General features: G+C 39.3%; 2 protein-coding genes and 1 long non-coding RNA gene across 5 annotated transcripts; 2 read left to right on the top strand and 1 right to left on the bottom strand.

Annotated features, from left to right (window-relative positions):
- Positions 1 to 688: 688 nt before the first annotated feature.
- On the bottom strand, positions 689 to 3,699 carry LOC119478677. Its single transcript, XR_005204483.1, has 3 exons — positions 3,561 to 3,699; positions 2,648 to 2,650; positions 689 to 828 (listed from the first exon to the last, which is right to left on the bottom strand). It is a non-coding gene; the product is annotated as an uncharacterized LOC119478677 (long non-coding RNA).
- Positions 764 to 7,308, top strand: fbp1b (fructose-1,6-bisphosphatase 1b). 3 transcript variants are annotated; one of them, XM_037753573.1, is made up of 8 exons: positions 764 to 837; positions 3,718 to 3,912; positions 4,712 to 4,874; positions 4,998 to 5,090; positions 6,139 to 6,279; positions 6,406 to 6,543; positions 6,654 to 6,773; positions 6,882 to 7,307. In XM_037753573.1, the coding sequence occupies exons 2-8, from the start codon at positions 3,743 to 3,745 to the stop codon at positions 7,068 to 7,070; spliced, it is 1,014 nt and encodes a 337-aa protein (XP_037609501.1). In that variant the 5' UTR covers positions 764 to 837; positions 3,718 to 3,742; the 3' UTR covers positions 7,071 to 7,307. The 3 variants fall into 3 exon arrangements, with proteins under 3 accessions (XP_037609501.1, XP_037609500.1, XP_037609498.1); XM_037753572.1 differs by having other exon boundaries at positions 779 to 837; positions 3,714 to 3,912; XM_037753570.1 differs by lacking the exon at positions 764 to 837 and having other exon boundaries at positions 3,585 to 3,912; positions 6,882 to 7,095; positions 7,166 to 7,308.
- A 12,547-nt stretch (positions 7,309 to 19,855) lies between these two features.
- Positions 19,856 to 21,573, top strand: LOC119477766 (growth arrest-specific protein 1-like). Its single transcript, XM_037751879.1, has one exon. The coding sequence runs from the start codon at positions 20,205 to 20,207 to the stop codon at positions 20,997 to 20,999; it is 795 nt and encodes a 264-aa protein (XP_037607807.1). The 5' UTR covers positions 19,856 to 20,204; the 3' UTR covers positions 21,000 to 21,573.
- The last annotated feature ends 4,067 nt before the right edge of the window (positions 21,574 to 25,640 follow it).

The following is a 25,640-nucleotide window of genomic DNA, read 5'->3' as shown; positions in this document are numbered from 1 at the left end:
TTTTTTCATTATTTATATTCTCTACATATAATGTGTTATATATTGTAGAATTATGTACATTATTTACATGTTACATACTCCTTTATTTCTATTTTCTTACATTTCTTCATGCTTTTATATAAGAGCAACTGTAACGTCCCAATTTCCCCCCTTGAGATCAATAAAGTATTTCTGATTCTGATTTTATCTTAAAGTCAAAGAGTCTACAAGAGGTTTCAGCAAACAGGTACATTTTTTTCAGACTTTCCTCTGAAAAAAATCTTTGCTTTTTTTTTCTTGTGAATTAGGCCTACTAGATAATTTAAACTTTTAATTATTATTTTTTTTATATATATAAAAAAAATTAAAATAAGAGAGAGAAAAATACAGTAATTGGTGTACATAATAATAATAATAATAATAATAATAATAATAATAATGAACTTTATCTTTAAAGCACTTTTCAAAAATAAGTTTACAAAGTGCTTCACATACATAAAACAGCAGTGCAATTACAAATTATTAGATGGAAGACAATAAATAAAGCGCTTAAGAATAAATCAATGAATAAAAGCATAAAACAAAAAGCAGAAAATCGAATTAAAAGCCATTTTATAAAAAAATAGTTTTTAAAATAGTTTTAAACATAAACAACTTCCAGTAAAAGATCTTAATGGGTCACAAGTCAGATTGGTTTGGTCTAGGAAGGTTGTTTTCAGGTGTTTTATGGAAGATTCCAAAAGTTTTTCCCCCCTTTCTCTATTTTACAGGTGTTTTTTAGGAAGTCCTAATTTATCTTGGGAGATGCATTTCACCAAGGAGTTCCTCAACTTGTGACACTCACAGAACCTGCAACAGGTATGTGCTCCTGTAAAACAGTTATTCTGTAGTTAAAGATGATATCATTGCAAAATGTCTCTTAAAAAAAGGACACAAATGGACCCTCGACCACCCAAAACACTGAGTTAGTTAGAAAGGCTGGATGCTGCTCAAACCTGACGCCCTGTGGTCAAGATGAGAGAAGGTAAACTTAAACTATGATATGAAGCTGGTGCAAAACTCTTACTTGACTTACTTATAGTGAATGTGTCATTCTTTCTGTTAAAATTGAGCTCCAAGTCAGTGCACGTTACCTGAGCTATCTAGCAGTGTGATGTGATGGGATGCACTCACCTGTGCTGCAGAAGATAACAACAACAAGTTGTGGTGATGTGATGTAGAAGTTAAAAATAATGTCACAAAGTATCCCTTATGAAATGTCGAATAACATTTGTTTTAGACTTTAATGCAAAAGCCAGATTATCTTTCCTCCTCTTTTGTTTCATATTTGTCTGAAACAAAATAAGTCTCCACTCTGCAGCAGTGGGACAGCTACTGCGCATGCGCAGAGATCTGTCAACAGACCCAGCAGCCAGCTGCTCCTGGGAGTCAGTCAGGTGATGAAGAGTCCCCTGTAAAATATTAATGATGCCTTTTCTTCTACTGAATCTATTACACAGCATAACATCTACTTGATTATTGTCTCTGAGGCATCTTTCTGACAACTTTTGCAGGAAGAGAAGGGCTGGTTAAATGGCATGTTTTGACCAATACTAGTCTAAGTCAACAATCAGGCTATATATTTTTAGAATATATGATTTTAACTCATAGTGTTGGCTATATTTGCTGTAAAAAAGCTAATCAAACATCATTATATTGTCCTTTTATAGTAATTTTTCCAATATTGTTATCTAAATTATTTTTTCCCTTTAGTGGCATAATTGGGAGACTCTTTTTCTAAAGCCTAATTAAACTACACAGTATTATTTGTTTGAATATTTTGCATGGATTTAACTATATTATTCCTTTAAGTAATTATGATAACAAATGGCAAAAATAAGTTGGTCAATCTCCCATCCTGCAGGATGGTGCTGTATTCTTACCAGAGCTGTTTTAGTGGTGCTGAAAGTTTAAGGGAAGAAGAAAGTGACTGGTTTTATTTGCAGAGAAATGAAAAACTGAAATGTATTCAAGGCACAGCGAAGTTCCCAGCAGGAAATGGGCTGCTACTCTTTTTAAAATTTAATCTTTGTCTATACTTCATTGATATTCAACAGCTTGTAAGCTGCAGAGTGACATCATGTGGACACAGTGGAGAATTACACTCCACATTATAGCTTCAAGCTTCTTTATTTGTCATTTGTCAAATCCAGCAAAGCCAAAGTCATTGGCAATGAAAATCTTTGGTCTCAGGTTCCTTCAACAATTCTCATAAATTATGTATATATAAAAGGAGAAATAACACAAGTAAAAGTAAAAGCTAAATGATGATCTAAGGCATAAAATAGTGAAGTTAAAGTAAGACGTATGTATTAACGAGAAGTACTAAAACTATATATACAGAGGTGTAGACAGGAATGAAGTATGTATAGAGAAGTAGTAAATATATTTAATGTAATATAAGTATGTAAAGTATACTGTATAAAGGTAAATAAGGTAAAGTGACCAGCAATACCAAATTTGTTCTTGTGAAGTTTGATTGGAATAACCAGTTTTTTTTTTTACATTTTATTGTGACTTATGTTGTTTACAGACAAAAAATATCTGTTTTTATTTGAACTATTTTGGATGTGTATGCGTATTGGTTGTGTACTTTTTGTAGCTCTCACATGCTGGTCCGCGTTTGCACCTACTTTGTTATCATTAACCTGAGAATGGTGTGTGATTAAGCGTCATACATTACGTCATGGTGGTGGCTACTATCACGTCTGGTTTCTTGTTAAGGTCAAAGTTCACCTTAAGCTCTCCGTTTTGAAACCGCTCTCTGGCACATTTCATGTAAGCTTCTGTTGTGAGTCAAGTAACTCCATGGACCTTGATAAGTCCTTTTCATGTTTGTGTCACTGACAGAGACAGACATAAACTAATTACATGCACGCAGAGACACACTGACACAGACACAACATGCACCACCGCTAGCACATGTTATACTAAATGTGTTATATAAAATCAGGTAGAGTCGACAAGGACAATGAGTCCCATGATTTGAACTTTACACCTCTTCAGGATCACGCAGGGAACTAATGTTTAAGCAGTTATAATAGTGTGTACAGAGAAGTGCTGAGTTGGTCATATCTAGTACAAGCTGTCCAACAATTTTTCTAAAACTGGGTTATTGCAAGGAAAATGTGTTAGTGGTAGTGATTTTGTTGTAAAGTATGAGCTAAATAAATGTCATAAATTGCTCTGCACTTGTAAAACTAAACAAATGAAAGTTCGAAAAGAATAAGCACAGAGCATTTGTTGATGTACTGTAATGAAATAGGAGTTGTCTGGGGGATTTATGTAGCGCTGACTGTATAAATAGAGTTTTCTGTTAAAAGCTTTTGGAATAATTCTGCACTTCTGCACCATGAACACAATGAGTTGTGCTTTGACTTTATAAAGTGATTTTGTTCATTCAAAGTGTCGCCAACAACTTCTATTTAGCAGAACTTTGAACAGAATGAAATAATCTGATCAAAGTGAGCAGAGGATTGAATCAGGCAAAACCATTGTTCCCTTAAAACAAATCCCTATCTTTGAACTTTGCTCTTTTAAACCAACAGTTAAAGAAGTGATCAACCCCCTAACTGTGAGGAAGGACACTGTTGATTGGTTGGACGAGTTGCACACCCCCCGTCTCTTCCCCCTATCTCGGTTCTAGAGTCCACTTTTTTTTAACTTTGGGTCTACGCTCACCTGTTTCACTTGAGACAGTCCCGGTCCCACACCTGACAGCAACATGTCTGACAAAGGAGTCTTCGATACCAACGTGCTGACCCTCACCAGGTTTGTCCTGGAGGAGGGCAGGAAGGCCCAGGGAACAGGTGAGCTGACCAACTTGCTCAACTCCATCTGCACCGCCGTCAAAGCCATTTCAACTGCTGTCAGGAAGGCTGGGATCGCTAACCTGTGAGTAGTACTACTTTTTTTAATAGAAGGAAACATGCATGTGTCTGAATATGGAGGTGAATATGAGGTTGGACAGATTAATGAGCCCTATTAGACATTTATACATCTATCAAATTATTATTATTCGATGACTTTCATTTGCTTTTACATTAAGATGACTGTTAGGTTAGCGCGTTTCTATTCCAGTGCATTAGTTTTTCAGTCTTAAATGTGTTTGAAATAGGAACTAATATCTGGGTTTAGTGTTGTTACATGTAGTATAACAGAGCAGCAACGATTAATCGATTAGTTATTAACTATTACAGCTTCCTAAATGTGAATATTTTCTAGTTTCTTTACTCCTTTACGACAGATAACTGATTATGAGTTGTGGACAAAACAAGACATTTGAGGACGTCGTCTTGCGCTTTGGGAAACACCGATCAACATTTTTCACCATTTTTTGACATTTTATAGACCAAACAACTAATCAATTAATTGAGAAATTAATCAATAGATAAATAGAAAATGAGAATAATCATTAGTTGCACCTCTAGTATGACATAAGAATCATTAAGCAGTTTTAACTTCGACCCCGGCCAAAGGTAAACTCTGCCCATGTTGTGTACATTCCTACAGGGCAGAGGTCAAGAAGATAAAGGGCTTTTCAGACCTTTCTCACTCATTTTAACAACAATAATAACAAACACATTCTGAAACATAGTTTTAACAGGGATTGTTAATTATAACCTTCATTGTGTTTTAAAATGTCATCAGTATAGCTTTTATTTTAGTCTGCTCCTCTGTCCTCTCTTGGAAGATATGGCATTGCTGGAAGCACCAACGTGACGGGGGACCAGGTGAAGAAACTGGACATCCTGTCCAACGACCTGGTCATCAACATGATCAAGTCCTCCTTCACCTCGTGTGTGCTGGTGTCTGAGGAAGACGAGCATGCCATCATTGTGGAACCAGACAAGCGGGTACTTACATCTTTATATATACATGCATGTCAAATATATATGTGTCCTTTTTCTTTACATTTCCACATTTTTTTTTCTGGCGTTATTGTGACATTGATAACATTATTTGTTCTCATCTGACAGGGAAAATACATCGTGTGCTTTGACCCGCTGGACGGCTCCTCAAACATTGACTGTCTCGTCTCGATTGGAACAATCTTCGCCATCTACAAAAAGGTTAGCGACGATGATACCTGCGTGCTGAGTCAAAACACTGACGTTCTTATCAGCCACTTGTTTCGTATAGCATTCAGGTACATTTTATATGGATGTTCCCTGAATTTATATATTTTTCTGAAAACCCTCTCCAGAGTTTTGCAAATGAGCACTTTTAAAAAAGAAAAGTAGGGTCCAGTGGTGGAATGTAACTAAGTACATTTACTCAGGTCTTGCACTTAACAGTACATATACTTATTTATTATTATAGTATTTCCATTTAATGCTACTTTATACTTCTAATCCACTACATCTCAGTGGGAAATATTGTACTTTTTGCCCCACTACTTTTATCCGACAGCTTTAGTTACTAATTACCTTGCTATTTTAAGATTTTACATGCAAATCATGCAAGCATATACATGTGGCGGGGCTACTTCTACTTAAGTAAATACTATTTCCACTACCGGTAGGGTCCTCCACCTCAGGGACTTTTATTTTCATTAAGTATATTTTAAAGAACTGGATAAAATAAAGCAATGCGCTGACATAAAGTTAACATGTTCACAAACTTCTGTGGATAATAGTAATAGTAATAATAATAATAATAATAATAAATTTAGTTCATATAGCACACTTTAAAATATAGCAAAATCTCAAGGTGCTTCACATAAAGGGTAAAACAACCCTAATACAGCGTTAAAACAATTAACACACCAAAAAAAAACGTGATTAAAAGCATTAAAATTGGATAAATAAAATCATAGACACAATATTTCAAGACCCGAGTTAAAAGTGAAAACAATTACTATCAAATTATAGTAATTATAAAAACCGTAGGGGAAGGCTGAGAGGGACAGGTGAGATGAGATATTGCATTTTTATTTTTTTAATATAAAAAAGGGTACCCAGGCCCTTAATCCATAAAAAATGTCATATGTTTATGATGTCCCCCAGTACTGTATCCTCCTGCCATGTGTCCTTGTTAACTGGCCGTGCAAACATTCATATTGGTTTCCAAAATGCTGCTCCCTGTTTTTGTGACATTTTTTCTCGCATTGTTCCACAGACCACAGACGATGAGCCATGTGAGAAGGATGCCCTGCAGCCGGGAAGAAACCTGGTGGCAGCTGGTTATGCTTTATACGGCAGCGCCACCGCGATGGTCCTCTCCACCGGTCAAGGAGTCAACTGCTTCATGCTCGACCCCGTAAGACCAACACTTTACTGTCATAGATGGCATCAAAACCTGATTATATATACACACATATTGTTGTTTTTATATCTGTCTTCATTCTGATATAAGTCTCATTATCTCCTTATATTTCTCTTTCAGGCAATTGGTGAGTTCATCTTGGTGGATCGAGATGTGAGGATCAAGAAGAGGGGAAAAATCTACAGTTTGAATGAAGGATATGCACAGCATTTTTATCCAGATGTGACAGAGTACCTAAAAAAGAAGAAATACCCAGAGGTAATGGTCACTGTTACTTCTAAACGTGATCATTATTAATCATACTGTGTAAATTAATACAAAATATTTTGGATTCTGAATATGAAAGTGACATCAATTTGTGTCTCTAGGATGGTTCTGCTCCGTATGGCAGTCGCTATGTTGGTTCAATGGTGGCTGATGTTCATCGTACTTTGGTGTACGGAGGGATCTTTTTATATCCTGCTAATGTCAAGAGTCCTAAGGGCAAGGTGAGAACTGGAGCTTATACAAGAATGGACAAAAAGAAAGTGTTTCATTATGGAATAAGTGATTTATCTTGTGTATTCTCACTGCTGTTTCTGCTTCTTGCCGCTCAGCTGAGGCTTTTGTACGAATGCAACCCCATGGCCTACATCATAGAGCAGGCAGGAGGCATGGCCACCACAGGATCCATGAACGTTCTGGACATCCAGCCCACCAACATCCACGAGCGAGTTCCCGTGGTCCTGGGATCCCCTGATGACGTGCAGGAGTATCTTGCCATCTGTAAGAAGCATAAGAAATGAGGTATTAAACTCTGTTATGTCTCAACCTTACACAGCATATATAATACCCAACAATTAGCAAGCTGTTTGGGGGTAACATTCATTGCTAAGTGCTTTCTACTCAACTGCACTGATGAAGGAACCAAGAACCTCACTACTAAGTCTGCCTCACACTTTATGCTAATTCCATCTTGTTGCTGTAAGTGTTATTTGTAGAGACTTACCCTGTATTTTTTAAATAAATGCAAATGAAAAGATGCTCATGTTCTTCATTGAGTTGCAAAAAGTCCTGTATACGTTGAAAAAAAAACATCGGATGCAGTAGAAGTTTGTTTATAGTTTTTATTCCCGTCCAAATTGGCCATTTTGTTATTTTTTTTGTCATCTGCCACATACAATTTCAGCCTCTTTCAAAGGCTGAAAAATCCTGTGTAATTTCATTGGCCATCTGCTCAAATTGCTTGTGGAAGCAACAAGCCTATATATAAATGTATATATAATAGAACACTCTGAGCTGAGGTATAACAGGATGTTATTCACACCTGGAAGCTGCCGACTACATTACACAGTCTGATCCATTGGCCGCAGAGCAGCTGATGGGTGCATTTTGTTACCTTTCAACAGCTTCATATTTAATATACAGATAACAGAGTGATATCAGTGGTGTAGTGGTGCCTGGAGAATTGGGTGTACTTGTAATTTATGACCCAATTAATTTTTTTGTAAGACTCTTGCGTGCCAATGTTACCTCGATGTAGCATCGCAAGGTCGTTTGTAACTCTGAGTTATTATCTTAGTATTAATTTCATTATTCCAAAGGCCATATTTTCTTGCATTATTCGAGGTAAACCAACACGGCAAGTAGGAGAGGGAGGATCTGAAGGAAAGTGTATAGTTATATAGATGACCAACCAATTGGAGACATTTCAGCCACTGTGTATGTGAAGATAATCTCTTTATTGGGTGTTTTTGCATGTAAATACATGCGATTGGATCAGCTACTCGTGCTGGACTGTCTCCCATGGTTTGGCTATTGCAGGACACCACTGAATGATGCACATAAGAGGGGATTTAAAAGTGGGCTTATGCAATGCTAACTGAAAAATAAGTAGGTATACTCTGTATTGTATACCCAGCACTTACACCACTGAGTGGTATGGATCTTCTAGTCTTGGAAAGCGATTAAATGTATTTCCCAATATGTTGAACTGTTTCTTTACCCTGAGAGGACACAAGTTAGAGGCAGTGGGAAGAAGTCTGAGAAGTGAAGCCAATGCTGAAGTGCCTTCTTTCTAACAGCCAGCAGGGGGCGACTCCTCTGGTTGCCAAAAGAAGTCTGATTGTATAGTCTATGAGAAAATGAGCCTACTTCTCACTTGATTTATTACCTCAGTAAACATTGTAAACATGAGTTTATGGTCTCAATCGCTAGTTTCAAGTCTTCTTCAATACAGCATGATGTTCATTTAGTAAATTATGGTCCCATTTAGAGTCAAATAGACCATAAAGCAGGGGATGCTTTAGGGCGTGGCTATCTTGTGATTGACAGGTTGCTACCACGCCATTGTCTGGTCTGGGAAAAAATCTTATTCAGTGTTTGACTGTACTTATCTCGACCCTCTCGTGTCACTTCTGGCTGCAAAAAAACAAGAGGGTGCCGGCCAAAATGCCGAACTCGTGGCTTCAAAATGACAGTCCACAAACCAATGGGTTTTTTAACCTTTTTGGTCAAGTCCATTTCTATTTTGGATTTTTCTCCGACTCTGTGTTCCCTTGTTAGCGTGTGATGATTTCTTGCATCAGCAGCACTCCCTGACAGGCCTTATAGAAGAGCCAGAAATGTTTCAGCTTTGCCACTTCACTAATGAGCCATAAAGACTCACTGACACAAACACAAAAAGATCCAACAAGATTGAGAGTCTGATATGAAACTTAATGAGCTTTTAATAACAATAATAACACAGTTGTGCAGATCTGATGTCACTTGGAAACTTGGCACTGAAGTGAAAACCTCCTCTGAGAGCCTAATGGAATTTTTTTAATGCCTTTTTTTTTGTACTTACATCTTGGCATCTAAAGCCTGTTGAATACTGCGTGTGAGTCATACCAAAGTTCAATTATGTGAATTGATAGCAGATGTTTGATCAGAGACGGAAGGCTCAGTGCTTTCGAAAGAGCCTCTTTGTATATACAGAGGATATAAAATAATTGATGTAGCTCCAGCGTGTTGGATGGGATCCATATTGTCTGGTATTCACTAAAAACTGAACCACTTCCTCTTTTCTTTATGTGTGTTTGTCAGTGTCAGCATTCAGGGGCCTCCGAGCCCACAAGATGCACAAACACTCACACATTACAGGCACACTTGTTTATTTCCATTTTGTTCAGACTGTGTATGATTATAGGTTACTGAGTCAATATTTAGATTTTGCAGGAAAAGCAAAACCCAGCATGTTTATTTTACCCTCGCTACTGTGTGTGTGGTGTGTGTGTGTGTGTGTGTGTGTGTGCTCATGTATAAAGGACAAGATGAGATTACATATCTTAGATTGAATAATAGTTATACTATTGAAATTAGTATTCAATATAGGTGGTAAACTTTAAGGATTTTCTGTAAAGGGCATTTCCTTTTCCCCCAAAGGAGCAACTTGTTACATCCCCGTATGATTATTAATTTTTCTCAGACAAAAGCAGAGAAATCCTGTTCTCTACTTCAGCCAACTGATTTATTATTAATTTAAATGAATAATAAAACAAAATGTCAGATCTTTGCAACACTGTTTTGTCCTTTTCTGTCCGTCTAGCCATGACAGGTCAGTACCTGTTGTTCTCTGTTGTTGCCCTTCCTTGTCTGTATGATATCCAGCCCGTGTCCAGACAGGCTTTGTTTACTTTACACTCTGATGAGGAGTGTTATAGCGGTGTGTCTGTGGTGTGTCTGTACAGCTGACAGCTTACCCAACAACCTCCCCACTCCTCTCTGCAGCACATCTTAGTTTAGCTGGTGCTGGATGGGAAGGAAGACAATCGATCCTCCCATTTATGTTTATGCAGAAATTAAAGAAGTAAAGGACAAATGTTATTAATGAACCCCCTGAGACTCACAATAGACCCGTTTTTGTCTTTTTTAGGGAGGTACAGGGGGCCTCTTGGGGGAGATAGCAGGTCAACAGTAGATGTCACATAGAAGTGGTGTACATCATCTGAAAGCTGGGAACCTGAAGATTAAAAGTGAAACTTAAACGCATTCGACACGTTCTAACTTGTTGTAAAACTGAATGAAACGTTACGTTTTGAACACAAACAAAAAGGCTTCTTTAGATTTAGGCAACAAAACTACAACTTCTTTAGGTTTAGGCAAAAAAACAAAACACTTAGTTAAGTTTAGGGAAAAACATCATGTTTTGGGTTAGAATAACTACGAACACAAAGACAACTACACATTGTTGGTTTCACATGGGACTACTACGGTCGCTAGAGGTCGCTGTCGTGTTCTTTTATACCTTCTTTCGATGATCTACCATGTGAATAGATGATAAAACCTACTAGTGGGTGTAGTAGGCCACTATTGACCCACATCTATGGGGCTTATAGTGACTGATAATGCCTATTTAATAGCCTGACAACAGTCTAATTGGCTGATTTGGTTGTCTGACTGCACTCTTTATGGGTTGTGATAGCCTATCTAAGATTTTATCTTCGGTTATTTGATGCAGAAATGAAGCTTTCTCTGCTTATGATGTGTTTTCTATTGCGCATGTAATGGTTTTATGGTTTTACACGGGTTTCTGGGAAGGTTATGATTTGGGCTGCTTTTTATTGAATTGGGTGGATTTTAAGTTGTGTTTGGGTTGGAAACTGGCAATCTGATCTGGCAACACTGCTGCTAGCATGAGTGTAGACTCTTTGTCTAGTTTTACTATTTCGAGGTCGCTTTTTATCCCTTTAGCAGACAGTAGAGAGTTGACAGGCAATGAGTGCAGACGGAGAATGACATGCGACGAAGGTCCCCAGCTGCAACAGTAGCTCATAAGCAAAAGATGAATCTCTCTATATATCTATTCAGCCAGAGACTTCCACTATAAACAAGATTCTGTCTGCCAGGTTGTGTACCATAAAAAGGTTTTATAACTTCACTCACCAGACCGACCATCCCACCTCTTGTTTAACCCATCAGCATGGCTTGTCTCAGCACAGTGACAGTAGGCAGACTCAGAGAGCCTATGTTTAAATTAAACATAAACTCTGTATCCCAGACCACCCTGACTGGAGCTAACTGCTAATCCAAATACTGCCTCAACCCTCATCCAGAAAGGACCCATATTTGTACCTGATACTTCATGCATCCACAATCCTGCCCACCCCAACCTCTGCCCCACCAAATGCTCTTATTTTGGAGGTAACAGTCCAAGTTTCCTTGGTAGATCCACATCACAAGACTTCATATTTCCACATCCAATATCTCAAATTCAAACGGACATCTGAGTGAGTCAACCCAGTCAAAGCTTTTTTCTCACTTGACACTTGGAACCAAAACTGATTCCACTGAAGCCAAGTTGGACGGGGGAAACCATTACTACAGTTTAGAGGACGGAGATGTTTTGTCCAAAGTTATGTTACTAGGCAACATTAATGATCGCAGTGCACCGAGCCGGCCCTGTAACTTCTCTCAGCTTCACTTTTGATATCAAGATCTCGTGATCTTCTTTCTTGTTTCATTTGTGGTGCATCAAATACAGTAATAACCATGATATTTTGTGGTATTTGTCTATGGAAGTGGGAAAAAGTCCACTCAGATTATCTTGATTTATTCTATGGTGTCATGGATGGGGACAGTTGGAACTAGACCACCGCTGGTGCTGCGCCCTTACAAAGGCTGGTTTGTTTGGATTAAAAGCATGTGGTTACTGTCACTGAAGACAGCCTCATCTGCGCTCTGACTGCCAGACTCTTCATAAACCCTCAGAGTCATGTCTCTTCCACTTGTAGGATATGTGTGTTTTCAAGTTTAGGAACAATAACTGCAATATAAATGGAAGGAATCCAACCACCAAACTGTAGGCCTCGCCATCGAAAATATATGGTATCAAAGGAAGCTCTTGGGTATGTTGTCACTGTTCCCATGTAATACAGTTATTGTGTATCTCAGGCTGCTTTTACAGCGAGCTGGAATGATATACGCCTTTGTCAACTGAATCAGCAATTGTTCACCAAAATGTCATAAATCAGCCCACACGCTTCCTGTGTCTAGAGGCTGCAGTTCTAAGAATACTCCTGAGGCAGGCAGAGAGAGATAATCTAGCCCCAATGGGCCGTGCTGTTCAAGCAGCGTCTTCAGTTCGGCTCAAACATTGTGATTACTCAGACAAAACGTCAGGGAAAGACCTGGGTCACATCTCATTTTCTGTCTCCCGAAACGGCAGCTACGCCTCAAAGACTGAGCTCAAAATGTGCCCCACGCTGGCAGGATGCCAGGCGGACTGAGTTACAGAATGCAGCATGGAAATGAGAGACTGGAAATCTTGTATATCCTGCTTCTCCAGCTCCATCGTAGGACTGTACTGTGTGTGTGTGTGTGTGTGTGTGCGTATATGCATGCAGAGTAATAATCCCACAATGACCCCTTCTAGAATCTCATATCTTTTAAGAAAACATAACCTCTTTCTATGTTGTCTTACTTGAGGGCTTAAAGGAATAGTACAACATTTTGGGAAATCGAGTGAGAGTTAGATTGATATCACTATATTTCATTTTGTCTGGTGGAAACAGACTGGAAACATGGGGGGAGTGCCAGCCTGTCTGAAGGAAACAAATATCCACCTATAAGTACAACTAAAGCTCACTATTTCTATTTCTTGGCCGCCGCCAGTAATTTCCTGGAGTGTCTGCCGGTTTCCTGGCAACAGCTCAGAGCCAAGAAATAGATGAGCACATAAACCGCGCTCTGGTTTTTGAACATAATAAAGCTACAGTCGGTAACTATAATAAAAATAACTTTTTGTCATATTTGATCAAACTACTGCTATATCCTGACGGTATATGAGACAGATAATCTGTGGTTCCTCTGTGTCCTCCTAAATGGTATTTGCAAATACCGTGCCCGAAGGAAAACAACCAATCAGAGTCTCTAACGCAGCTGACAATCACTACTCGCGAAACTCGTGAACTCTGGTCAAACTAAACAGCGCTGATCAAATATGAGTCATCATTCTGTTACTGTAATGCTTATTTCTCACCTCAAATGTTTTCAGAAACATATTTTAGTGTACAGTTTAGCTGTGAAATGAGAAAGTTCAAACCGGTCTCACAGGAAGGCGTATAAATACCACGACATTACACGGACATTGCTCGTGTCATGATTACGCCACACAAATGTCCACAGTTAGGTTTAGGCAAGAAAATCACTTAGTTAGGGTAAGGGAAAACGTCATGATTGGGCTTAAAATAAGTAAGTAAACTAAGTAAAACATGTATGGAAACAGCTACGGAAAACACGTTACAAACGTCAACAAAAGGCAAACGTCACTAACTTCACTTACAAAACAAAACAACGGTCAACAGCGGTCTCCAACGCGGGTCTTCTGGTTAAAAATTCCAGTGTTTTTATAATATGTCACTAACTTTTACCGTAGCATTTATACGTATACGATGTGTTTACATTGCAGTAATATGATACATGGCGTACAATAGACAAGCGGAAATAAAGAAAGGCGTACTTTCTGCACGTTAATCGTTTTGCGCATTATAGTGGCATTTATACGCCTTTTCGTGCGAACGGGCTGGAAAGTTTGCTCCGGCCGGTGGGTGGTGCTTGGTTTTGACTCGACTGTTTTCAACATGGCGGCCGGGTCACAAAGTAAATATGAAAAAAATATGTTTTCATTAAAGTTACCAATTGTAGCTTTAAGCAGGTGAGATATTAGGTGTTAGTGAACCTTAGAAGGGCTGGTGTTATGTGTACCTCTGGGTACCTGTGGGGTACTATTTTGTACCATTTGACAGAGCCAGGCTAGCTGTTTCCCCCCGTTACCAGTCTTTGTGCTAAGCTAAGCTAACCGGCTGCTACCTGTAGACTAATATTTAACAGAAAGGAGAGTGTCATCGATCTTCTCGTCAATCCCCAACACTTAAACTTAAAACTTAAACTTAAAAAATAATAATTATAATAATTAATTATAAAAAATTAAAAATATTAATAATAATAAATAAATAAATGGATAAATAAGTAAATAAATGTGAAATTGAATTAAAAAAAAAAAATGACTTTAACATTGTGGTTGACACAAGTAGCCTAGTCATTACACTGTCACATAGAGATTAATTGGGCCACAGCAAAGAACTCTATTCATGCTCATCAACATAATGTAGCGCTGATTAAAACGTATTCACAGGAAGGACCCTCTTGAGTTTAGACTTTACAGTACTAAAACTCTTTTTCCGTGACCAAGAGTCAGCCATTCATCACACACTTAATTTTATCTCCTCAGCTCTCTTAATGTGGATGCTGCGTAGTCACTTTCTTCCTGTCAGGGTTCTTGTTAAGGCCTCTGATCTCTAGTGAACAATGACTTCTCTGTTTCGAGGTCGTGGTGTCATCTCTGTCTCTGAGGAGCTATTTCCTCTTGAAGAGAAACTTGATCAGAGTTTGGGGAGGAGAGGTCACCTTTCAAACAAACTCTCTTTTCCTTCTGTAAAAGCTTTTTACATACAGATGCCCTCATTACCTCTGGGGAAATGTGTTATCTCCCTCTCTTTGAAGAGAAGTGGCTCTGTTATCTCATCACTATAGCTGACCACTGTCACTAAGTATCTCTCTACTGCAGGGCTGAGCAACCCTGGAGAGTTCCCATTGTTCCTTATAATGCAGATTTTACCGCACTATCAGTTACCATCCTTTGTGATGGCAGAACCAGCATCTATACCTCTGTGTGTCTGGACTTTAACTCTCTGTTCCAATCTATTTAACAGCCCCATCTGCTCTCCTGCAAAATCCTTAAGTGGAGCAATAACAACCAGAACATGAAGCTTTTCTGTAACCAGCTTTACTGCCTGTCGTGGCGTTAATCTGTTCTGTGAAACAAGCCAAAGGAATCTGAAAGCCTTGCTGATGGGAAACCATCAAAACAATTGTCTGTCTGCTCATCCGTGCGTCTTACCACATAACAAACATTTGGCTTCAGTGATTATAACTTTTTTCTTCTTGGCTACTTTACTGTCAGAGTGACCCGTGTTTGAACTCGTGGCTCTGATCTCTTCTGTGAGTTCAAAGTCAAATGTTTTTCCTGCCGTGGTGCGTGGCTTCCCCCACAGAGATGCACTCTCGGTACATGTGGTACCATCCTGAAACATCTCTAGTGTGATAACAGTATGGGGAGTGCTGGAGTCTGGAAAGACCATAGGAAGAGAAAATGATGTTGGTTAATGCTAATGCAAAATTTCATGGCAATCCATAGAATAGATGCGAGACAGAGGCAGTAGGGTTCATCCCATAGACTGTATATATATATAGATGGACGACATTTCCCCACTTCCTCCCACTGTACAGAAGTGAAGCCAAAATATCTCAGATACAGGAGCTGCCATCTTGCGCTTTTGACTTCATTTGGAGTCTGCGCAGTTGTGATCGTTCGATGGATCTGCGGCATCGAGGTCCCACCCACACACCCGCCCGAACCAATTGTGAGCCGAGCACGACCGCAGTTAGATAGCGAGAGAGAATCACAGCTATCAATCATGACGTCTCACCCCCTTTTTATAGCATCGAATAACCAAATTAACCAAATTTATCAGAAAAATGAACACTTGAACATATCAGCATGATAAGAACTACCTAAAGTGACAGAAACCATCTTTGGTAAAAATTTATTTGATGTGTATTTTGGCTTTTTAGTTTGCTAACATGGAAGGGGGCGGGATTTATGACCTATACTGCAGCCAGCCACCAGGGGGCAATCAAGATGTTTTGGCTTCACTTTTGGGGAGTTGTCATGTTGTCCATCTTTATATACAGTCAATAGTTCATCCTCTGGGTACCATGGATATCTGTACCAAATTTTAATACTTTTGCAGCTTTGCCCTTTGTGCTAGAGAAAACTTCACAGCATCATCAAAACCATTAGGATTCATCCTGTGGGGATCATGGATGTCTGTATACTAGTAAACTTTGCAATCCATTCAGTCGTGTTGACAGACAGACCAATATTATGCCGCAGTTTGTGACTAAAATCACTTTGATCCAGGTGATTCGATCCCTCCCGTCTAATCTTTCAGACGCATACCAGAAAACAGAATTAAAGCAGCGCTGTGTTGTTGACTTGATTCAAGAAGACACTCACTGCATATTCATGTCATGTCAATGCATGCAAGTGAAATTTCTTGTTTTCACCAAACGCATATAAATTCCCCTCTTTCATGAGAAAAGAATGGAGACAAAATATCAGCATGTCTAAGACGGAAATCTGAGAAGTCTCCATGAGCCACAGAAAAATAAAAAAGAAATGCAGGCAGAAAAACACTTGGCAGCTTTTTAATATTGACTCCTTTTCCTCCCTCCTCTCTCTCCTCTCTCGTCTCTCTCCCCTGTCTCTCTCTCTCCTCTCTCTCTGGGCTTGGAAGCACTTGAATACAGAGTTCAGTGAATTGTTCTGGCATAGCAGCTTGTGTGTAATGACTTCTGACAGCAGTGGAGACAAACTGAAGAGCATGTCTGTCTCTGCATGAGTATTTACAAATCTACTCTTGGGAACCGCATTCCAATTCTGGAAACACTATTATATGCAAGTCGCCATGAACGACCGCATGTAGGCCTATAAGGGATGCGTATCCGGAGGTATACTTGAAATAAACGGAGGGCAAGACTGCAAGAGGACACCGGGCTCATATTTCCCTCAGAACAATCTGAGAAGTTTGGTGTAAAAGTATAAAAGTATCTGGATGATGTATTGGAGTAATTTAAGAGGTACAGTTTGGGGGGAGAGCAGCTGCCGGCTCCATCATACCGAGTACAGAGCCACTGGCTCCACTCAATCTGGCCGTTGTTCTCGCCTGGCCGCCGTCCAACACTGATGGGATTTTGGTTCTGCTATGCATTATGAACTCCTTCTTAAAAGTGAAAAGCAACTGTGGTCGGGGTGTGTTCTTTAGTTTGTTGTTGAAAAGAAGCTTTGTAAAGGCCTTCGGAGTGTGTGGCTCTACAAAGGGCAAAAGTCAGAGGTACCCCAACTGTGCACAAAAGTAAAAAACATGTCACATCGTCATCACCCATATGTATCTCTGTTAGCCGTCTTTAGCCCGTCTGGGCTGATGTCAGGCTCTTTGTAGTTAATGCAGACCCTTGAGCAGTTCACCATTTGGGCTTTCTCTAACCTCCACTTTGATGTTGCTCTAAATTGAGTCCGCAGTCGTCCTGTTGCTCTGGTATGCCAGCTGGAGGAGGTGGAGGGGGGGCTGTTTGGGGTTGTTTGGCTCAGAAACTCTTCTGCACTTGTCTTGACTCCTCTCTAATCTCTCTAATTGGAATCGGGGGGTCTGAGGGTCCCCTGAGAGCTGCCAGATCTTTGTGGTCATAGTGTGGTGATGTGACGGGGTCAGAAGAACAGAGTGGTTTTCTTTCCTACACTTTGTTCTGGTGGCCTCGCTGCCCCGACACATCCACTCTGCTTTCATTCCAAGGTGGTGTTTGTTTACACGGCTGAAGTTGTTATTCTTCTTCTTCACACTCTATTTGTTGTGTTATTGTTAGGAAATAGGAAATACCCTTTACCAAAAGGTAGAGTCATTAGGATTTCACAGCTTACATTTGCACAGAATGGGCAATAAAAAAACGTGTTACTTTTCTCAAGTGAAGGCCTCTGGTACTTCCCCAGCTCCATATCTGGAAAGTTCTAAACCTCGAAGCTGTCATGTCTTTATTGGTGTGTGCAAGTGTTCCCGGCTATGTGGTGTCACAGCTTTGCAATCAAGGCTTGTTATGTTTCATGGTGGAAAGTGTAAGACAGGAGCTCCGCATGTGTTATAACAGCTGTCGTCTGTCTCTGCTGGGAGGCAACACAGCCCCAGTGTTTTCCTCAAGCTGTGCCTCATTACATACGACGGGTTTCAGTGCGGGGACAAGTAATTATTCAAGAGTGGATCTGCTTTTACCACGGTGAAAAAAACAGCGGTGGAAAGTAACAAAGTACATTTTAAGAAGTACTGTGTAAGTTAGGGCTGTCAAAGTTAATAATGTGCTAACGCAAATTCATTTTAACAGCATTAATTTCTTTAAAACATTAACGAAATCAATCATTCAGAGGTTGTAGCTGGCTCAGTTTTAAAGCTAGAGTGAAGATACTGTTATCATAATGAAATTATAAAACCTAATGAATCCATTGGTACCAACAATGTCATACTAGCTTGTTGCGAAGGATGTTAAATAATAAACTTACGCTACATTTTGGCAAGGAAAAACTGGCATGACCATTTTCAAAGGGGTCTCTTGACCTCTGATCTCAAGATATGTGAATGACAATAGGTTCTATGGGTACCCACGAGTTGAGCTGAATTTTCCATGTTATGATTTGAGCATATTTTTTATGCTAAATGCAGTACCTGTGAGGGTTTCTGGACAATATTTGTCATTGTTTTGTGTTGTTAATTGATTTCAAATAATAAATATATACATACATTTGCATAAAGCAAACATATTTTCCCACTCCCATGTTGATAGGAGTATTAAATACTTGACAAATCTTCCTTTTAAGCTACATTTTGAACAGATAAAAATTGTGTGATTAATTGCAATTAAATATTTGAATCGATTGACAGCCCTAGTATAAGTAGGCTACATCTTTTGGGTGTTTACTTCTCCTTTCTTTATTCTTCTACTCCACTGCAGTTCAGAAGCATTGCACTTTTTACTCCCCTACATTTATTTGATAACTTGAGTTCGCAGTTACTTTGCATAATTATAATACAAAATATAGATTAAGATTAGAATCTTTTGAGAGGGGTAAAGTAATTAAAATTAGCCTCAACCTACTAGCTGCTACATTTAAGTGATGTAGGCCTGAACATGAATAAATATAGTCCAATGATATAATATACAGCCATTCTGCATAACGTCTACTTTTACTTTTGGTACTTTAAGTATATTTGCATACTTATACTTCTGTAATGTACTTCTTTTGGATGGATGACTTTTACCTGTGGAATATTTCTACACTGTGGTATTGCTACTACTTTTACCCTGCTTAAGTAAAAGATCTGAGTACTTCTTACAAATCTGAATATTTATAAATGCACAGATATAAAAATATAATAGCACTAAATGTTATGTGTAATCTCATAAAACATAAATAGGTTAATAAATTTCTTAATAATCTTGAAATTATTAATTAAGTCCTTTTTATAATAAAAAGTTAAATTGCAGAAAGTTTCTTTTTACTTAAAAACAGTAGCTTGCGTCACTGCCCGCGTGAACATTTTGCATGACTTTTACCTGAGTAGTACTTCTGCACTGCTACTTTTAGCCTGCTTGAGTAAAATATCTGAGTATTCTTCCACCTCTGTGAACAGTTATAAACTCATAGATATAAAAATAGTACTAAATGCAATTTTTGATATCATAAAATATAAATGAGTAAATACGTTTCTTAATAATAATAATTAAATTATAAATTGTTTTCATAATAAAAAGTTAAATTGCACAAAGTACAAAACAGTAGCTTGCGTCACTGCCCTTGTGTGACGACATAATCACAACAGCTTATTGGACCAATCAGAGGGCGTCGCTGCAGTAACCTAATCAGCCCATCAGCAGCAGAGTCTTCATCACAGAGCTGCTGCAGCTCCACTGGATGACTGGATGACTGGATGCGGGCTGAAGGAGGCGGATCAGGAACGAGGATACAACACCGCGAAACTTTGGGAAAAAGTTTGGGAAATAAGTTTATCAGAACTTTTTTTCTCGTGGAAACTTTTTCCTCAACTCTGCAGCTTTTCAGCTCTTCACCATGATCGTGTTGGATGAGCTTCTTCTTTGTGGCGCCTCGTTGACTTCCAAAGTCCTCCACAACTAAGTGCCATGATATGAAACCATCCAGGAGTCAGCTTGTTTTTACGCACCGTGATGGAACTACAGAAGTCTAACTTTTTAAAGATTCATTCTTCCTGGAAATGGCAAGTCGTGCCATATTGATGGAGCGCACATATCTGATATTCAGTGTATTGATCATAATCATCGGTTTATGTGTCGCATCTCCAAAAAACCACAGGCTGGTGTGCTGGAAAGCCATCCTGAAGTGCCACGGAGAGCCGCAGTGCCATTACGCGTACGATCAGTACATTTACGCGTGTGCGTCCGTCATCAATGGGGAGCGTAAGAAGTGTCCCAGCCACTGCATCTCCTCTCTCATTCAGCTCAACCTCACCCAGAGTGGACCTGCTCTGGAGGACTGCGACTGCAACCAGGACCCGGTGTGCAGGAGCACCAAGCAGGCCATCGAGCCGTGCATGCCTCGCACCAGAACCAGAACCAGCACCACCAGCTCCACCATGGGCTGCACAGAGGCCCGGCTGCAGTGCGAGGCGGACCAGCCCTGCAGCTCTGCCATGAGGGATTATTTATACCACTGCAGGAGGCTGTTCGGAGGAGAGAGGTGCTCGGACGGATGCCGGAGGGTGATAGCAGACATGCGCTCCATACCCAAAGCGCAGCAGCTGGACACATGCGTGTGCGACGGCACGGAGAGGAACATATGCGAGTATATCAAAGTGAGCATGAAGACTTTCTGCTCTGATTCCAGCGATAGGTTTGCAGGAAGTGGCTTTTCAGACTCTGAGGACGATTCTGAGGAAGATTACATCGACCAGGAGGATTATCAAGATGTGGAGAGCTCCTGTGACTCTCCACCTGGTCACACTGCTCTAAATGTCCTGACCACCATTTTGGTTTTAACCAAATTAATCTGAAATAGCTGCTGCCATTAAAGGGACTGTTTGTAACTTTCAGAAATAGAGCTAGGCAATATAAGACTTCTTAAAATACAGCAAAAATACAAGATTAGTTCCCTGTTTTACAGCTTCATTTTACATTATTAGTGAGCACTATGCATGTGGCATTAACTCTGATTTGCAGATTATATATATATATAATGTAAACACTGCTTATAGGAGCAGGACAATACCTTGTCAACACTGTCAGGTTCTTTGAAGAGCACAAAGCCAAAGCCCCTTGAACATACAGTCATGGGGTCCAGCTTTAAAGTGCAGTCTACAACCTCGCCATACTTGGAAAAGTAATCTTTCAGGTCCTTCTTGGTGTCCCAGCTGAGCCCTCAGACAAACATCTTCCTGCTGACAAAACAGCAAATTTTAAAGAAACCATAACTCATAATGCAGATTGAGAAAACAGCAGTGGTGAAATAAGTATTTGATGATCCTTCACTTAAAGGGACTATTTGTAACTTTCAGAATTGCTTGTTAACAGCAACACCTTAGGCCGTTAAGTCAACGAAAGACAGCGTCGGGCTCGTGCTTGCTCGCTCTAAATAGACATGAACGAGCATCGCTCAAAACAGTGAGGCGACACACGTCAGCTAAAACCACAATATCACTCTATATTTCAGCTGCTTGGCAGTAATGTTAGCTGACCAGACGGAGGTCTCTCCATGAATCAATGCTGATTCTAGTGTTGGCTTTTCCTGCCTCAGCCTCCCGACCGCGGCCGGAGGGAGACACCTGAGTTTTGGTCGGAGACGTTATCGTTACTCGCTGTGGAGCCCCGTCACTTCACAACACACGGAAAACCTCTGTTGGTCTGGAGGAGCTGCAGCAGTTATTTCTTCACAAACGTCCACTGTACATTCACTAGATATTCTCAGAGCTAAACTAACTCTACTGCAGTGTGGAGTGTGAACGTGAGGTGGAGCGAGAACGCGCGTGTTGTGTGACTGAAGACAAGCAGGCAGCGGAGCGGTCTGAACAGCGTAGCCACACACGAGCGCGCATATGCGAGCGCGCATGGGACACCGACCCGGTAGATTTATACGTGTAAAAAGTTACAAACAGTCCCTTTAAGGGGTCAGTGCTCTGACTCATTAGTGGAATCAAAAATCTACTCACTAGATTGTATTTCTGTCATTAAACTAACATTTGGGGCTTTTAAATTCAAACTTTTCTGCTACAAATCTGCACAAGTTCATTCAATTCAGCACACTTTGCTGTTTAATCACTCCATATGTTATATTTCATCATCTGATAATGCTGAAGGAGCCTATATTTTTTTTGTATGCCAGCTATGTAAAGATAGATTGTACAGTATATTGTATAAAAATTATTTTTGTCAAAAATATTTGTTTATGAGTGACAAGAGATTTGCACTGTATGAATAGATGAGTCTTTTTACTGCATTATGACCACACAGGAATGATTTAAAAAAAGTGCCTAAAAGTCTTTCTACTGGTTTTATTCACCATGATGTGACCATATCAGAGGCGTAGCTGCTGGGAAAGCAGAGGAAATTTTCCTTCACTAAGCTGTACACAGACTTTCTCCACAACCCCCCTCATTACAAACCAAAGTTGATGGAAGCCACTGAAATGTGTCTAAATCCTGAGAGCGATACCCTTGACCTTGTAAACATGGATGTTTGCGTAAGGTATAAAGTGTTAATTCCTGAGAGCTGTTCAAACAGACGAGAGGAAGGTAAACTCCTCCTCTTGGGGGGGGATTTGCAGCACAAATGGAGCCAAGAAGCTGTTGGGTCAGTTTGTTTATCCTCACCCCGTGTTTGTTACAAGTCTTCACACAAAGACACACTGAGAAAAACAAAAAGATGTCTGTGTTCGGGTGAGTGGAGGTATTAAGTGCCCATTAAGAACACACTCCTCTGAATGTACATGCACATTAAATAAAGACGAGTTTTAAAAATGATCCATTTGGAAGCTGTGTGGCTTTGTTTTTAACTTTTAATCTTTAGTCTTATTTATTTAGTTTCAGGATTCACGTGTTGATTAAAGGAGTGCAAAGCAATGTTGGTTCATTTACAGTAATCTCTGTTCTTCAAATTAATTAAACGTTTACTAGGGCTGTCAATCGATTAAAATATTTACTAGATTAATTGTATGATTGTCCATAATTAATCGCAATTAATCCAGAATTATTCACATTTTTATCTGTTCAAAATGAACCTTAAAAGGAGATTTGTCAAATATTTAATACTCTTATCAACATGGGAGTAGGCAAATATGCTGCTTTATGTAAATGTATGTAAATATTTATTATTGGAAATCAATTAACACAAAACAATGACAAATATTGTCCAGAAACCCTCACAGGTACTGCATTTAGCATAAAAAATATGCTCAAATCATAACATGACAAACTGCAGCCCAACAGGCAACAACAGCTGTCAGTGTGTCAGTGTGCTGACTTGACTATGACTTGCCCCAAAACTGCATGTGATTATCATAAAGTGGGCATGTCTGTAAAGGGGAGACTCGTGGGTAACCATAGAACCCATTTACATTCACATATATTGAGATCAGAGGTCAAGGGACCCCTTTGAGAATGGCCATGACAGTTTTTCCTCGCCAAAATGTAGCGTAAGTTTGGAGCGTTATTTAACCTCCTTCGCGACAAGCTAGTATGACATTGTTGGTACCAATGGATTCCTTAGGTGTTCTAGTTTCATATGATGCCAGTATTCTCTCTAGCTTTAAAACTGAACTCAAGCCACTGAGCTACAGCCACCCCACAATTACTCACCAGGTGTCCCTGAGTCATTTCAGAAACACTTTTGCACTTAGAGGCCAGAATGAATCCTCTCCCATCACAGTTCTTCTGGTATTTTGGTATTTACCTAAACTATGAGATGCATTATTTAAGTATTACGTGTCAGTACTACTCAGAATAGGTTATACAGTAGAACTTAAAGTAGCAATCTGGAAGATTGATTTAAATAAATGTCCGTCAAGTCCCTATCTGTAGCCGAAGGAGGTAACACAATGGTGATTGAGCCTATGGCCCACTGATGAAAGTATTGCAGTATTTATTTCCAGTATTGTGAACTGGGTGTCTGTGGTCATATTAGCATTTTTCTCCATTATACACAAACATTTTTCACAATTTTGAAAACTTGAAGCTTATGTACATAGAAATATAATTTGCGTCTTCTATTTCTATGCTCATTCAGCAACAAAAAGTCTCCAGACTGCAAAATCCTAAGCCCAATACCATTGTTTTCACTGAAATAGAAATTCTAAATCAACCAGGACTGAAATCATAAAGATCCCATATCGTAAAAAGTTAAATTTTCTCATCTTTTATATTATAAAGCAGCTTTAAGTGAAATATAAATACTGTGAAAGTATCAAAACACTCAATCTATGGAGAAATACACACAGCCCATATTCAGAAACTGTGTTTGAAACAAGCCGTCAGGATTTCTGTCCATTTGTGATGTCACAAATCTACAATATTTAGACCATTTCACAGTTTTAAACGTAAACATACTAAATGTGTCCCAGTTTATTTCGTGTTGCAGTGTATGTGAATGACATCAGCTGACATGATGTAAACATGGACCCAAGCTGTTTCCTAGCAACGCAATTCCGTTGAAATGAAAACGGAGCGTTTCAGACAGAGCATGGATACAGGTATATTCAGACAGACAGTATGAGAACAATAATGTGTTTTTTGAACATTAAAGCATGTAAACATGTTCTAGTAGAAACACAAAATACAAGCATTAACCTGAAAATGAGCGTAATATGTCCCCTTTAAGGACTAAACCAATTCAAAACCAGATTTGACCTGCTTTAAAATGCTTTGTAAATTACCTTAAAGTGCCTTTTTGCTTTACAAATCAACAACAGTTTGAAAGCTCAGCAGGCTCACCATAATTATTTTTAATCTCTGCTGTTGTTCCAACATGCACAACATTTCTTGACAGTGGTTGTTTATGAAAAATAACTTGTATACGTCACAAATGTGCTCACAGTTTATTCAAGATTCAAGAGTTTTATTTGTCAAGTACTCATACAGGATGTGGCAGTGCTCACAAGATTGTGCAAAACAACATTAACCATATAAATATTTTTAAAATGTAATAATAATATTGGATGTTTTTGAAGACAATATGTCACAGACAATCTGATTTTAGGATTTCTCTAATGTAGTTTTGAATCAGTGTGGTGGTGCAGGCTACATGTGTCAGTTGTTTACATGCTTGTGACTCATGTTATGAGTCAGTCAGCTCTCTATACTTACAAAAAAACGCAAGTGTCCCCTCCTTCACTTGTGATAATGCCTCTTGAAACTATATTGATGGCAGCCATGTTGCTTTTCAAGGAGAAGAGATGGGCCCTCCAGCCCATTGATTGGAGGAGAAGTCGAGTGGCACCTCTATTATGGAGATGCAAAATACACAATGGTGCAGCGGCACAATGTGGGGGCACTTCATTCACTCTTTCCCTCCGTCACCCCCTTTCAGGGAGTTGGGGGGAGCAGGAGGAGACAGCTATCCCAGAGGAGGACAGAGGAGTTATGTGAGAAAGTTCAGCTTTATTGCTCCGTCTAACTCCTGCTGATACATTCATTCATACGAACAGT

Source organism: Sebastes umbrosus, chromosome 19 (genome assembly GCF_015220745.1).
Source record: "Sebastes umbrosus isolate fSebUmb1 chromosome 19, fSebUmb1.pri, whole genome shotgun sequence".
In the NCBI taxonomy this organism is placed as follows: Eukaryota; Metazoa; Chordata; class Actinopteri; order Perciformes; family Sebastidae; genus Sebastes; species Sebastes umbrosus.
Note: the sequence above shows the minus strand (reverse complement) of the source record. Positions and strands in the feature narration are given on the sequence as shown.

Coding starts and splice junctions, on each gene's coding strand:
- fbp1b (XM_037753570.1), top strand. CDS start 3,743: ATGTCTGACAAAGGAGTCTTCGATACCAACGTGCTGACCCTCACCAGG. Junction 6,280..6,405: donor ACTGCTTCATGCTCGACCCC/GTAAGACCAACA, acceptor TTTCTCTTTCAG/GCAATTGGTGAGTTCATCTT. Junction 6,774..6,881: donor TCAAGAGTCCTAAGGGCAAG/GTGAGAACTGGA, acceptor CTTGCCGCTCAG/CTGAGGCTTTTGTACGAATG.
- LOC119477766 (XM_037751879.1), top strand. CDS start 20,205: ATGGCAAGTCGTGCCATATTGATGGAGCGCACATATCTGATATTCAGT.